The 16,444-nt window shown below is 44.3% G+C and overlaps 1 protein-coding gene across 12 annotated transcripts in view; it reads right to left on the bottom strand.

Annotated features, from left to right (window-relative positions):
* The window catches only part of LOC147025621 (uncharacterized), a 62,271-nt gene that overhangs the window by 20,280 nt on the left and 25,547 nt on the right, over window positions 1–16,444 (bottom strand). For 11 of the 12 annotated variants that reach the window (XM_085886777.1, XM_085886779.1, XM_085886776.1 and 8 more), the window contains 2 exons: window positions 7,297–7,423; window positions 6,385–6,527 (listed from right to left, as the gene is read on the bottom strand). In XM_085886777.1, the coding sequence (XP_085742903.1) occupies window positions 6,385–6,527; window positions 7,297–7,314 (161 nt within the window). In that variant the 5' untranslated portion in view covers window positions 7,315–7,423. Of the gene's footprint in view, window positions 1–6,384; window positions 6,528–7,296; window positions 7,424–9,868; window positions 10,278–16,444 lie in introns of those variants that run through there. The other variant, XM_085886786.1, reaches the window with a different exon arrangement.

The raw sequence follows: 16,444 nt of genomic DNA, 5'->3' as shown, positions 1-16,444 counted from the left end.
GCCAGGTATATTGCTGGGGACCTGAGGATGTGTCTTTTCAAGGTTTGATATTAATAGGACAAGTGCTTCCCAAGTTATGGCCATTTATGTACCAAACCAATGACAAGACACGCTGTTACGTGGGCGTGGCCGATGGGTAAAGGGAAGCTCAGCTGCGTTCCCCATTACGGGTTACAACGTACGGGTTTCCGGATAATGATGACTTCGTGTATTCTAATAATTTCTCGATTTCTTATGCGCATTTATAGATAAACACAATGCCGCAAGTTATGATCGTTTTCATATGAGACGGTGCATAAATTTCAGTAACATCAGAGTGCTGGTGTGCTCCGAACCAGGAAGTAATTTTTTTTTCTCTCTTCTCTTCTCGTCTCTTTTTGTTTTTCCTTGCGATGACATTGTCAAAAGGCAAAATACGTTGGCGCTAATTGAATAATTGGCCATTAAAACCTAAATTGCGAATCATCATAACTGTGATATGCGAACTTCCGCACCACGCACGTACGGGCACGCGAGAGCGAAGAAACGGTCTGTGTGGTTGTTATTTGTCGCTGACGGTTGGAATATTTATTTATTCTATTTTTTTATTAATATATTTTTTTTTTTACGGGCACGTACTAGTACTTTGAAATTGTAATTTGTAATTCTTTGTTTCTCATTTGTAAATAGCAAGAGCTTAACTCATCTGGCTGGGGCTAAAAATAGAACTCAGGAATAGTGGCTGATCTGCTGATGTCAGCAGTGTATATAGTTACATTCAAGGGAGGACATTTGTTGGGTTCCTTTGGTCCATGTGATGAAGGTTATTGATGCACCCCTAACGTCAACTGGGAGGCAGTACAAGCTCGCACCTGACTTGGAAAAGCAGATCAAGGACCTATTCAAATCATTTACGTGAAATGTTTTATTACATTGTTATTGCAGTATGTGATATATTTTTGTATTATTAATTTGAATCATAGAACTAATCATTCATGATTACCATGGTGCCCACACCATGCACACACTTCATGTATTCACGACTGTGTTAGCAACAGTTTAAAAAAAAAAATAGAAAATATATTTTTAAAAATATACCACTGATATTTGACACTTTTGTAAACTTGAATATGCTCTTTCCAATGGTGAACAATTTGAAGTGGTATACCTTGTCATATTTTTGCAATCCTCACCTGAATTTTGGGGAAAAATGAAAATTTTCAATTTTTGAGGGATCATGACTATTATATATGACTGATTAAGAAAAGTAAACATGTATTTGAATACTACTACCATATAGTTATTACATGAAAAAATTTCAAGCTTCTGGGATGGGTCAATAAAAATATATGGGTTCTCAAAGTTGGGTCTTCATACAAAACCAACATTGTTTTTCTGGATTTCAACTGAGCAGGTCATAAAATTTAATGGAGGTATACTCAGTTTTATGTTTCTTTCTTACGAGCAGTTATAGAAGAATAATCTCTGAAAATTTCAAGGCTCTAGCATTAATATTTAAAAAGTTGTGGGAGTTTAAAAGTCGCTGTTCATATTGTGATGCTCGCAACGACCATAAAAATAGGGCCACAACCACATTTTCAACCCTCAATATCTCGGAGTTGCCCGCATCTATGGACCTAAAATTTTACGCAGCTTCATTTTGATACCTGGGAACTATTTTACGAAAGTTTAAAGTAAATCTGAGGGGGTCAATTGGGAACATTTTCTTAAATTTGGTGATTTCAGATGGAATGACTCAATAGTCTTATCAGCACAACGAAACAGCTTAGAAAACCAATGGTAAATAGTCATCATTGAGGATCACGATCGTTCAGATCACCTGAACTCATTTCAAACTGAGCCATCAGTTTTTTTCATCAATCATGACTGGGGGCACATCCTCGAGATGTTGTTTCTTCTCTTCCAGGTTTCGGATCCATCCCGCCTCCTCATTGTGGTATTTTCGATCGTCGTAAATTCCTTTCCAGAATCGTTCTCGTTCATCATTTTCAGGAGGGGATGACCTTCTTTTCTCCTGCTGTTGGCCACGTCGTGGTTTTTATTTATTTGCTTGTTATAATTTCTATTTTGAGTTTGCTTTCAGCACTCATTAACTCAAGGTCTTTATCTTTGGTTTTATATCCCTTAAAAATATATTTTTGGGATTCTCCTCTAGTTTTGAGCTTGCTCTATTTGTCCTGTCTCCTTTCTGAGCAGTTCTCTCTGTCTCTCGAGTCTTTGCTTCCACGGTGGTGCTCGGTTTTTATTTGTGGAACCTGTTCTGTTCTTGTGGTGTTTTGTTGTTAATTTTTTCTGATTGAGCAGTGCTGCTTCAAAATTGCCGTTTATTTATTCCGGAGGGGGGGGGGGCAATTTTGGAATCTTTTTTAAAAAAATGATTTGTTTGTTCTCCTGATTGTGTGTCAGCAGAGTTGTGGTCTTTCTTCAAATGGTGTCATTCTCACCTCCTCTATCTTATTCGCCAACTTCTCTTGCAGACCACTTTGTTCCTGATCATCCTCACCCTCCTCCATTCCACCAACATTTCCCCTTCGTCCTTCTGCCTGTTACCATCTGTCCTTTCTCTGTCGGTTGTTCTGTGCATGTGTGCTGTCGCCATGAATCAATGTCCTTCAACGCCCACCCCCAACACTTCATATGCAGAGTACGCCTCTGGGGCAGGACGTCCTCCCTCCCCTCAGCATTCCAGCTCTCATTATTTTTTTTGCTGTCCTACTTTGGTCTTTCCTTCATTGAGGCATGCAGCATCACCCTAACTTTTTACCTTGATGAAGGACTTAGCCAGTTTTAGGGGAAGGTGTAGCCATTAATCTTAGCAGGATACACTCTGGTTGCTTGGTGTGTCCACACAGACTTCACAGAGCTTTCTCTGTAAGGGGGCCTGTGACCCTTTTTTCGGAGTTTATTTCAATGATTGTTCTCCAACACACCCACCCCATCGTGCGTCTCACACGGGGCTTCAGTTGCACCCTGGTCCTTCCCAGTCTTCACAACATCCACACCTCCCACTCCTCACGGCCTCCGAGAACCTTCTCAGGGCTTATCGGGGGCACCTCTAGCCATTCGAACTAAGCAGCACCTCCACCCTGACGGTCTCACTCATGTCCGCTTTCATCCTCCTCTCGGTGCCACCACATAGACTGCTCATCATTCTGCCTGAGAAGGTCGCCTCGCCACTTCACTTGGAGCCGCACATCTTGTCACAATGAACCATGCGTGCCTCTCTCACCTTCGACTCCGTGCAGCAACAACCGTCCAAGTGCTGCACTTCTCCACCTAACAAGCGTGCCATGCTTTTCGCACCACACAGCACTTCCATTCTGATGGTTTCACTCACATTCACCAGCTCCTGACCCTCTCTATTCCTTGTTCCCCAACCAAATTTACCAACATATTCCTCTTCATCCTGCTCTGCTACTCCCACATACACAATAAAGTCTCTCGCAATGCACAGCATAATCTCCAGCTCAACCATTCCCATCATCCTCTCCAGTGCATGCCTGAATTCCTGCTTCTTCGCCCCAGCCCTTCCCGTTTGTAGATAATATACTGACATAACACACACCATTTGTCTCTATCACCAACCATGCCATAACTATCTGTCCCTTCCATCTTTGCACTCTGACCACTTGCTTGCTGATCTCTTCTGATACTATTATTTCCATGCCATTACTCCTTCCATCCCCACCTGCATGCAGCAGCTTGTATCCTCCTACCAACCTCCTCACCCTGTCTCCTTTCCATCTGGTCTCCTTCTCTGCATAATTTCCACTACCTCGACTACTCTCCCTCCATTGATCCAACATTCACACCGCCTAGCCGGACCTCGCTTCTGAACCGCTGCCCACCTGGTAGAGCCAGTACCATTTTGATCAGTTTGGGATGCTTTGGTCATCAATCAGCAGCTCTGCCCAGGCTGACCTGCTGTACCTATTTACCTTAGCCTATTATCATAATCCTGTTCCTTCTCCACTCGCTTCCCGCATCCTTCCTGCCCGTCCCTCTCTTTCCAACCCATTTCCTCTCCCTCACCCTCGTGGCACTCATCCCTACCTCAACCCCACTCCCTCCCTCTTCTCTTCTTCCCCACAATCCTCTGCCAAACCTTCCTTTTGTCCCACTCTCCTTAATACATTAAGGTCATGCCTATTCAGCTTACAAGAAGTAAATGCTTTTCACAAAAATCACTCGGTTCAAAAGCCACTCAATTCGACCCTCAACATGCTCACACAAATACGCTCCTCGACTTCCACGCTTGGACATCCTCAACTCCCCTGCTCGGACCTCGCCTCCCTCACTTGGACCTCCTTGTCTTCCACGCTTGGTCCTCCCGCTAGTTGGCTGGGTGCCCCGTGGAGAAACGAGGGATTGGCTCCCATACGTGCCGACGGCATGAGGACCATGCAGATAAACGAGGGACGGACTCCAGTAAGTGCCGACGGTGTGAGTACCACGTGGAGAAACAGTATTATATTATGAGAACCACGTGGAGGAAATTTTATTGGAAGTCATTATTTCATTAAAATTGAAGGATGCACTTGAACACTGCATGTGGTATCGTATTCTATGAACTCTCTAGTTTGTAAAGAGAATGTGTTCGAGCAGTGGGTCCTCAGGGCTAATTTTTTATTTATTTATTTATTAGCTTCAGCTTGTTTTCTGTGCTCGTCAAGTTTGACTATTTTGAGCCCAACTTGCCTTGTTTATTTTTGGCGAAATGAAAAATGCTGCGCAGTACAGTATTAGGCAAATTAATAAGCCTGGTGTTGGCTTAGTCATTAGTGGTTAGGGTGGCTGGCTTGGGATCTTAAGCGTCCTGAGTTCGGAGCCCCATTGGCTACTGAACTAACACCAGGTGGAGTTGACAGGCTGTCATCCTGTTGAGGTTGATGAAATGAGTAACAGTGAGCTGGTAGAGGGGTGCAGCATCAGCAGCAGAGTTGTGCCCCATAAAAATGAGAGTTACCCAGCAGCCAAGCTGCCATGTGCAAGAGGAAGAAGAAGAAGAACAAGAACAAGAAGGCAAATTACTGTCCCTGCCTAGAATCCATTTGGGTGTGGACAAGTGACCAGTAGTTTTAAATTTATCTTGATTCCTATTTCGGAATCCCTTTCGAATTTCACCTCCAAAGGACGTCGCTCGGTCCAGTTCGTCACAGTGTTCATGAAAGTGTGTCCAAGTTTTTTTTTGGATTTCAGCAGTGATCTGAGAATCAAGGAGGATCTTTTACATACAGTATGTTGTACACAGGACAGACATTAGTAGACAACGGTGTACTCTTGCACAAATTTTCAAGGACACGAGTAGATAATGACATCAACACAGGATATGGGATTTCTGTTTTGCTGCATGTATGAGATTTATAAGTACAAAGAGAACATTGATCAATTAAATTTTCTTCAGCAGGAGGATCAAAGGCTGTCTCCATATTGAGGATGTTTGACTCCTTTAATTTGTACTCTCAAGTGACAGCTCCATTAACATGTCAGAAGACTAAGGGCTCTACAATGTATTCGTTAAACTAAATGGCATCTAACTACGATCATTAAAGCCACATACATTATGTAATTATCAACCATCTGTTAACAACACAAGGCACCTCCAGATGTGTGCTTGCGAAACGAATGATCACGTGGCTCAAAGGATGTGTGACACAGCATTAAAAACACATTTATGGATGACATGATGGAAAAGTCAGAATAATACATCTGTTTGAAGGTGTTTTTAAACACAGGTGTAAGCAAATGCCTGCATCCTTCAGGTCATGTGACCAACTGCACTCATCAATTGGCTGCACTTGTTGCTGAACTAAGGAACCGTTGAAGATGACAACCACCTATTTTGCTCAGAATAAAGTTCCCTTCGTATAGATATAAATAGTTGATTATTTACAATGAATTAAAATGAACTTGGTGACAACAAGAGGCCATTTGGTCAATCATGCATGTGCTTCATCCACACCTCATCAATATGTCCATTCATGGTCCATGATACAAACCCAATATACCATTCACTCAACCAACGGGGGGGGGAGCTGGGTGTTGCATGAAACTCAAAGCAAATCTATCTCTCGTTTGTGCTGCCACTACCTTTCCAGGTAAACGGTTACAATGCATTAACTACTCTCTGAATGAAAGACCGCCATCATACCACCATCCGAACTCTCCTCTTCCTTGCTCTCAGGGTATGGTCCCTCATCCTAACACTGCCTATTGTGCTAAAAACCCTTCTTCACTTATTTTGTTGATATCCTTCATTATCTAAAACATCTCCATCAGATCCCCCTTGTGATTTCCTGAAATTTTAGCTCAATTTGGAGGGAACCATGCTCTAGATGTTTCATGCACATTACATCCCACGTGTAAGCTGGTGAGCGTTCGTACCGTGTATTCATTTTGTGTGTCTGAAAGCCAAGGTAGGGGTCCAGCACAAGACTGGTGGCGAGGTCATCGTTGTCGCAGAGCTCTTTTGGTGTCATGCCGGTGGAGGGAACGTAGCGAGAGCTCCGGCTCTCCGGGAGAACACCCTGGTGCACACACAGCAAAAGAGAGAAAGAGAGAAAGAGAGAAAGAGAGAAAGAGAGAAAGAGAGAAAGAGAGAAAGAGAGAAAGAGAGAAAGAGAGAAAGAGAGAAAGAGAGAAAGAGAGAAAGAAAGAGAGAGAGAGAGAGAAAGAGAGAAAGAGAGAAAGAGAGAGAGAGAGAGAGAGAGAGAGAGAGAGAGAGAGAGAGAGAGAGAGAGAGAGAGAGAGAGAGAGAGAGAGAGAGAGAGAGAGAGAGAGAGAGAGAGAGAGAGAGAGAGAGAGAGAGAGAGAGAGAGAGAGAGAGAGAGAGAGAGAGAGAGAGAGAGAGAGAGAGAGAGAGAGACATGAGATATTTCTCACTCAAATTATGGTCTGCAAAATTATTTTCAAAGGGTACATGACCTTAGACCTTTGACCCGATGAACCCAAAATCAAATCTGTTTATCTTTGTAATACAGACCATATTTGGGCCAACTTTGGTTGAAATCTCTTTGGTGGGTCACAAATTATCATGATAATAAAAAGAAAACGATAACGCATGCATGCACGGATAAACAGAAAACCTACTTCCTCAGCCTTTGGCTACAAATGCATAAAAATAAAAAATAAGATACATCGTGATGCAAATGCTGTAGAATCAAAGATTGTGCGTTTAAACCCATGTAGATGATAAATTAGAAGGCCCCATTTTCAAACAAACAACCAGGTGTGTCCTATTAACAAATGACGACAGCAGTGGGATCTCAATTCCACACCAAAATTCCGACGGCATACCTTTCCCATTTTCATCATGGAGACGAAGAAGGAATGAGGAAAGTATCACACACAGCACAATGCCAGGTTTAGCCCAGGTAAAAGGGTTGTGCTAAATCCATAGCACATGCGTATTACTGCAGCCTACCTGTAAAAAAAAAAGCATGAATGAAAAGGTGGGTGAGTACCAGCTTTGCCAACCGACACAAACAATCGTTTAATGTTCCTTTCGGAGAGAAATCTGTCTCCTCGATGGAGGAGAATAAAAGATTTCAAAGGTTGTGGAATACAAAATTCTTGCAGGAAAGCAAGATATTTATATATTATTCTCAAGCCATTGAGAGCGAATGGGTAACTACCACCGACACGAATAAACGACTGATTATCTCAAGCAAAGGACAAAATCAAAACCAGAACGCCGAAGTCTGTACGGACATGACTATATTCTCAATCCCGGTTAAGACGTCATGTGAACAATTTCTTGTAAAGCAGAACACGAAAGTAAAGTCACAGTGACTTCATATGTTGGCCTGAGGTAGTCCATTGGGTCAGAGATGAAGCGTCACATGAGAGTAGGTCTTGTTTGTTTGTTACAAAACTCACAGGGTAGTGTTCGGTTGGGTATGCCATTTTCAAATATATATATATAAACACACACATAAAACAAGACCCAGTCACGTCTCTCATCTGTAATTAGAGGCAATAACCAATCAGCTCTCGCCTCGTCAATTACTCCAGCTGGCTAGGGATTTCAACAATTTAACCCCATGCTCTTCAGGCTAAAGAAAGCTGCAAAAGCAACCAAGAAAAGCTGCACAATGTGAACACTTTGCTGTTACAAACCCTACCTGGGTTCCTCTGCACCTGCAATCATTCACAAATAGCACATACATGAGAATCTCAATGCTGCACCCCCCCCCTCCCCTCAACTTCTGGAGCGGTTTCATCACTTGTTGGCGAATAATCAGCAACAGTGGAGACAGAAATGCAAACGCATCAGTGACAGCGTCCCTCCAATTTTGGTGAGATGTGATCGGGAATTGTTATTTTTATGTTGACTGCTATTGACATTGCACGTGGTACATGTTTGGGGGCCTCAGTAAGTGCGCGTTTCTGTCTACGCTGTTGTTGATGACTTGCCAACAAGTGATGAAACTGGTCTGGCAGTTGAGGGGGGTGTGCAGCCTTGGGATTCTCATGTACCTTGTACAGTATGTACTACTTGTGAATGTCTGCAGCTGTAGAGGAGCTCTGGGTTTGAACCAGCAAAGGGCTTACCTTTATAGCTTTCCTTGGTTGCTTTATGCAGCCTTTTTTGGCCGGAAGAGCATGGGGGTTAATATTGTTATAGTCGCCGAATTCAGACCAGTGTCCTGATCCCAATCCTGATGAACCAATGTTACGGTAGACCACTGGGTGGACTCGAGGTGAAATCCTTCGCCCGCGCGATCACCAATTCAGCGACGGTTCGTTGAAAGAGACCATAGGCCATCCACCGGGAAAGCTGAATCGATCTTTACTTCTGGTTTTTGGCGTACGATTAGCTCTAATGAGAAACCGATGCTCTGTCCAGATCGCCTGATGAACAGGATGGAAGCTCGAGCGGTGGCTTGTGTGATCTGGCAGTGGTTTCATCAAGCCTCTTGTGAGGTAATGACACCAATTTCCCACAATCGTGCTTTTTAACCACGCTGGGCCAGCAAGAGGCGACTACTCGTTTTGCACGTCGACCAAGAAAGGAACATGGGATGCAGCTTCTTTAGTAAGGTGCATCTCAGTTGCCATCTCTGCAAGCTCGGCGCATCCAGCAGCACTGAGGAAAACAGAAAACTCCTCTTCGGACTCGAGGGATCAACTTGATCCACATCTACAGGCGCTCTCCAGCTCCTTATATCTGCCAATCTTTAGGCGCTTTTTATCCTCTCTCTCTGATCTTACATAACCACCTCATGCACAATCAACATAACCACCTTTCACATGGTATTACGGTTCTTCCACCTCTTGCGGTGATGCTAATTGCCAACTAAGCAGCCTCAAGACTGGGTATGACTTCAAAAGAAACATTTATGAAAGTGATAACAGAGGATTGAAGGATCACAATTAAAATCTGTCTCAAAATCCTTTGTTATGGATCAATAATATATTATATACTACATGATTGGAATTGTTGATAAGGTATATACTGTGCAAGAGGCAACTTAAATTAAATAAGTATTGTGGTTACTGTGTGAAAGGACACTTGTGCAGACAGCAGCATGCATATGTGGCACTCGGTAGAGTACAGGAATGTCAGTATTACTTTGAGCAAAGCTGTGTTTCAGCTAAAATGTCTGAATAATGTGACATCTATTCTCCTACATGAAAGAGAAACAGACTGGGAGAAAGAGAAATTATGGAGAGAGTCTTTGAAGACACCAAGGCAGAGTGACCTTGTGTAAGACACAATATAATGAAAGGAAGAGATGAGGGAACACGATGTAACCAGAGAGAAGCTACAGCTGGGTGCGTGGCACGTCCAAGCTGCAGCATGTGGCCGGATTCATTTATAAAAACCGAAGCAGCAATGAGGGTGCTGAGAGGGTTGCATGCTCACCATGATTGAGAGTATTGCAAGATGACCACAGTCCTAAATTTCAAACCAGCTGCATCTTTGCGGATGCTAGTTGATCTTATCTGCTGGCTGGTCGGGTTCTCGAGGAACTGACTTTATCCTGCTTGTGTCATAGAGCCGACATCCAAGGAGATGACTTTATCCTGTTGGGGTCACAGAGCCGACATCCAAGCAGACAAATCCTCTCTGGACATATCGACAAAGCAAAGGCTGAGTTCATCCTCAACCCTCGGCACTGCTGGTCTGCTGTGTAGTCCTTTACGGTGAGTAGTAGACTCGGTTCATCGACTTGCCTCGGTGGTACGAAGATCACCCTCTGGGGACTTGCAACATGACCGGCATGTCAGACGTCATTCCGTGTGCACTGATCAGGGCAGCAGAGCCTGCTTCGAACGTGAACACAAATGACTGACACAAATTCATACCCTGCTTGGGTTTAAAAAGAAAAAGAAAAAAAAAAGAACGGGATACGTGAAATAAGTTACCGAGTTAATTCAAACTCGAGAACTCGAGACCGAGTTAATTCCATCATAAGCTGCGAGTTAATTCAAAACTGCATTGAAATCTGCCATGTGTAACTTTGAGGAGTTTTAAAAGCATCGAGTGTTTCTTTTAAAACCATTGTGATGGAATCTGATTACAAAATGGTATTTGTGTTTGAAAAGTAGACAGTAGGGTTTAATGCATTACTTATTAACTATCCTTCTGTTTTGTGTCTCACGCCAATTTCACCTGTTAAACATTAGATGGGACACATAATTGTCTGTAAAGCTTTTCTGGGTAACTGGGGTACTCGCTTCAGTGCACGGAGACAGCACGTAACATCTTCGACATGTTGTGATCTTTGGACACAAATACCATACTCCTATGCTGAACATTTAATAATGAAATAACCCTCCTATGTTATTCCTTTTAACCCATGTCATATCCCCACAACATTGACCCCTCCTTTCTCCAAGGTCCGTCCCAGACCAAAAGGGACAACCTGGGGTAAGCTCCGAATGACACACATTCAAACCTATTCTAATCTCACATGAATACATCGTTTCCCTAAACTACATGATTCTCTCGCTATGCACAATATTAACAATTCTTAATAAAGAAAAAAAGGCTGTATTTACACAAGTGTGGCAGATGGGAAGGCAGCATACACCTTCATGACATTCAAAATGTTCACTTTTCTCAGCACTGCGAGTCCTTCTCTTCGTGCTGCCTCCTCTCAGCCAGCGGTTGACCCACAGTTCATTGTTTATTGGCAGGCCCATAGCCAGCAGACAGGCACGTATGGCTGGCAGGCAAGGCAGGTGGTGGTCATACAGGTAGGAGATGTAGGTAGGGGCATGCAAGCTGGAAAGACAGCCGGCTTCGCCAGAACTGTACCAACTACACTATCTCCTCAAATGATCTTCCTATTTCCATACCTACTCAGGTTCCTTCTATGGCATTTAACTCCTCACAGTTAGTGTAACCCCGCTAGACTATCTAGCCCTTCTAATTCCGGCTCTGATGCTAATCCTAACCCCGGGAGGGTCTTAGGCACATGGTGAGGCTTGGGGAGAGGACGTGGAGTGTCCCATGGAACTTACCAGAGAAGCAGCACGAGGGAGGACTCTCCCTTCTCCCTATCAATTTAGGGATGGAATGGGTCCAACGCACAGGGCAATAAACTACTCTTTACCAGTGGTTGCGACGTCGATGGTGTGAAGGAGAAGCGTTTGTACTCTAACCTAATATATATATATATATATATATATATATATATATATATATATATATATATATATATATATATATATATATATATATATATATATATAAATAATACTATCCCCCTACTTACTTTTACCTCCCTTAAAGGTGCTTTTAAAAACAATTTCTCACTGCTTCGCATGCTGGTGCTCTATTCAGATTGGGCCTGGCCCTCAGATCTTCATTCTGTGCTCCTGCACAATCTCGTGCTTGGGCAGTGTGGCCCCCTTTGCAGGATCTCCGCCTGCTCTCTGGGACGGCACCAAGCCACTGGGGTCACCTTGCGAGCTACCTTGCTCCGTCCGAATTCTGGTGGGCCCTCACTGGCTCACCTACCAAGTGCACACTAACACATAGCACGTCATGTCCTCTCCTGGGTACCTGGCCCAACTTAAAATTTAGCTAAAAAAAAAAACTTAAAATCTCTGGGCTTCTATAGTCTGCCAGTGCATTCCAGCACCCAGGGTGTCCTTCCTCTTTGACCTCTGGCTCACTCTCGGACCACACTCCGAGCTCTTCAATTTCACGTTTGCACTCTTTGCAATTAAAACTACTTCAGTCAGCACCAACACAAACATCCTCCATTGTCCAAAACATCTAAATCCCAACTAATCACCTATCTCTACTGGGGCACTCATCTCAGTGGGGGATGTGCTTCACTCACATTCAAAGTCATCATTCTCTTCGCACCAGGTCTCAAAGAATTTGGGTTCTCACTCCGATGTCTCATTACAATCGACTCACTCATGCTCCTCCATCCATTTCAAATCATTTGGGACAAGAAAAAGGAGGAAGTCATTCTAACATACCAGTCAGCCAATTATAAAGAAAAAAAACCAACAAACTCAGCCCCGTCAATTTAAAATGTCTCTAAACTCCTCAAGCACTATCCATTATACCTGCCAGCTGCCGATTTCTGTTGAGACCCTTCAGTCTTGGCTGCCATTCCCAGCGGTCTCGCTCAGCTGGTCTCTCTATGGGGCCCACATTGAACCCCGTCCTACCAGTCTCAGTGCCCCCACCCTTGCGCCAATGCTCATCCGTGACACCGTACATATGAGTTTGCCTCATGTCCCACTCCCTTCTAGGTCTCATGGGGAATGTTTCCCCCCCCTCAATTTACCCATCAACTCTGTGGAGAGCCGCCCTGGTCTTAACCCTGCCCACCCATAGTAGTCAATCTATTAGTGACTCGCCTGCTGGCATTCCTCCGCCTTTCACCCTCATTTGTGCCAACACACACACACACACACACAGACAACTCGCTTGCAGACGCCACTTCATTCCACACACATAACCCCTACCAGGAAGAGTTCTGCCCCAGCTATCGGTTACCTGGGCGAGGTACTCGTTCGCACCATCGAGGTCCATATCCCCCGTGACAATCACCGGACTCTTTCAACATTCGTGCTCCCCCCTCAGGCTCCTCCAGCATGGAATCCTATACCTATGGGGTCACATCCACATTAGCCCCCCACTGCCTTGACCTGCCCATCAACTTTCTCCACCGTTATGCTCAACTCTATTTTCCCCTCCATCTTGTTCTATTCTACTTCTTGCTCCGTTTTCTCTCCCCAATTCATTGTCTTCTCACTCCTTATTTTACACTCTTTCTTCAGTGCTGTTTCTGCAGTCTCTAACACCTATTCTTCTTTTAATTTATCTGAGGTTCCCGGCTCACCGCTATCCCCTCTACTGCCAGGTCTTGGCCCGTAGCTACATGCCGCTGCGTGGCTCCCATGTCAGCTGATATTCCTTTTTGGGCTTCCATGTTGGAAATTCCTTCAGCCACTCGTTTTGCACTTCTCAGATTCCATTTTAGTTCAGCTGGAACGTAGTTCCTGGGAGCTTACGGGATGGCACATCGTCAGTCCGTCAGTCCACAAGTACTTGCAACTTCTCTGAAACTACAAACACGATTTCGATGAAACTTTACCACAAAGTTCATCACCATGTATGTACCAATGTTTGTTCATGGTATTAAAAAAAAATGTGGCCTGAAGGGGGGTCTACGGGGGTTGCCCCCCCCCCCAAAATAGGTATTTGCCTTCTTCTCAGAAAGTCCACACACAATTCTAATGAAACTTCACCACAGCCTTCATCACCCGTGATGCACCAAGGTTTGTTCACACCATTAAAAAAAAAAAAAACATCCATCGGTGTTTACTTTCTTCTCAATTACATATTTTGTGGGTCATCCATGCCTTCCATTGGTTACCTAGTCATCTTATCCAGCCACGACTAGGTGAACGCCCAGGGGTATTTCCCCTACGTTTTTCTTTTTCAGCTTTACACTCTGCCATTCTATTCTCCATTTTGATCTTAATCTCGCCCTCCCTTCCTTACCTTTCGGCCCTGTTATCGGTCACTCTTTCTTTTCTTTGGTCTTCCATCTCGACGTCCCTTTTTCACAAATTGGACATTTGGCCCATTGCTCCTCTTGTTCCAGCTCAGCTCGATGTTTGTCTACATCTTTCATGTCTGTCTGTCTGTCTGTCTGTCTGTCTGTCTGTCTGTCTGTCTGTCTGTCTGTCTGTCTGTCTGTCTGTCTGTCTGTCTGTCTCTGTCTCTCCAGTCACGCTTTCCTCCTCAGCTGACTAATCTCCGAGCCATGTTTCCTTTGTTTTTCCTTCTCCCACCTCACTCTTCGATCTCGCTTTTTCTTTCAGCTGACTAATCTCCAGTCAATGCCATCCTCTGTTCCATTTGTTCTCAGCCACGGTAACAACAGTGATGTTTACCTCTGCCACCGAAGGTGAAGGAGGTGATGTTTTCACCCCTGTCTGTTTGTCTGTGTATAGGATATTTCAAAAAGTTGTGGACGGATCTGGATGAAATATTTGTGGACAGGTTGAGTGTGTGACAAGGATGAACTGATTAGATTTTGGTGAAGATTCGGATCTGACTTCTAGAATTTTAAAAGTGATTCTTCACCATTGAGAGATAGGGCCAAAAAACGATATAGTACTGTATAGCATGATATTTCAAACATGTAATGGCCCGATATGTTCTCGTGGATCAGGCATTACGTGGTGGAGGTATGCGCTCTACCGAGTTCCCTTCTAGTTCTTGTCTGTTGTGGTGTCGGGTCAGCATGCTTCATAAGGAAAAAAAATTCAATCTTGGGAATGTGGTCCTCCAATTCGATCTGCACCCCATCCTTATGCTTCTTAGCATCATCCTGCCATTCCTGCTGTGCTGCAGAGGCTGTGCAACACCATTACATGGGTCTTACGCTCTATAGGCTTTGTCATCATGCCACGAGTGATGCTCTGCTTGATTAAAACGAATACTGCTCATCCTCCCCATCGTGCGGTCCGTACGTCATTGAAAATTTTTCCACCCCCAACCCCCGAAAAAACAAAACGGTCTTTTAAAATTTCATTCTTCAAAGAGCGATCGTTTAACAATTCCTTTCCTGGACACCAATATTACGGTCACCAAATTTGGACCAGTGTCCTGATCTAAATCCTGACGAACCAATGCTGTGGTAGACCGCTGGGTGGATTCGAGGTCAAATCCTCCACCTGCACGATCACCAATTTCACGACGGATCATCAAGAGAGACCACACACCGTCCGCCGGGAAAGCCGAATTGATCTTCATTCGGTTTTCGGTGTACGAAGAGCTCAAATGAGAATCTGACGTTCTGTCTGCATTGCCCAATGGACAGGAAGAGCCAAGCAGTGGCTTGGATGATCCGGCTGGAGTTTTATGAAGCCTGATGTGAGGTAGACATCAGTTTCACCACAGTCAGCTTTTTAACGACGCTGGAGTTCTCAGCCAAATGATAAACCGCAAACCAGCCGACACAAGTTAATTGAAGTGATCACATTTAATAAATGAGGGAGAGGAAATTGGAGAAGAGAAAAGCACATACACTACATGGTCAAAAGTATGCAGACATCCCTTCTATTTAATGGATTCAGCTATTTCAGCCACACCCATTGCTGACAGGTGTGTACAAACAAGCACACAGCCATGCAATCTCCATAGACAAACATTGACAGTACAATGGGCCGTACTGAAGAGCTCAGTGACTTTCAACGTGGCACCATCATTGGATGTCACCTTTCCAACAAGTCAGTTCATCAAATGTCTGCCCTGCTAGAGCTGCCCCAGTCAACTGCAAGTGCTGTTATAGTGAAGTGGAAACGTCTTGGAGCAAGAGCAGCTCAGACGCAAAGTGGTAGGCCATACAAGCTCACAGAACGGGACCGCCAAGTGCTGAAGCGGGTAGCGCGGAAGAATTGTCTGTCATCGGTTGTATTGTAACACTCACTACCAAGTTCCAAACTGACTCTGGAAGCAACATCAGCACAAGCATTGTTCATTGAGAGTTTCATGATATGGGTTTCCATGGCCGAGCAGCCGCACACAAGCCGAAGATCACCATGTGCAATGTCAAGCGTCAGCTGGAGTGGAGTAAAGCTCACCGCCATTGGATTCGTGGAGCAGTGGAAACGCGTTCTCTGGCGTGATGAATCACGCTTCACCATCTGGCAGTCCGATGGACAAATCTGGGTTCGGCGGATGCCAGGAGAATGCTACCGGTCCGAATGCATAGTGACACTTGTAAAGTTTGGTGTTGGAGGAATAATGGTCTGGGGCTGTTTTCATGGTGTGGGTTAGACCCCTTAGTTCCAGTGAAGGGAAATCTGAACGCTCCAGCATACAATGACATTCCAGATGATTCTGTGCTTCCAACTTTGTGGCAACAGTTTGGGCAAGGCCCTTTCCTGTTTCAGCATGACAATCACCCATGCACAAGTGAAGTCCCAACAGAAATGGTTTGTCAAGATCGGTGTG

The sequence above is a fragment of the Eptatretus burgeri genome, chromosome 6, assembly GCF_056783735.1.
Source record: "Eptatretus burgeri isolate ZD-2024b chromosome 6, Ebu_testis_v1, whole genome shotgun sequence".
Lineage (NCBI taxonomy): Eukaryota > Metazoa > Chordata > Myxini > Myxiniformes > Myxinidae > Eptatretus > Eptatretus burgeri.
The sequence above is the reverse complement of the archived record's forward strand: the minus strand, read 5'-3'. Positions and strand labels throughout refer to the sequence as shown.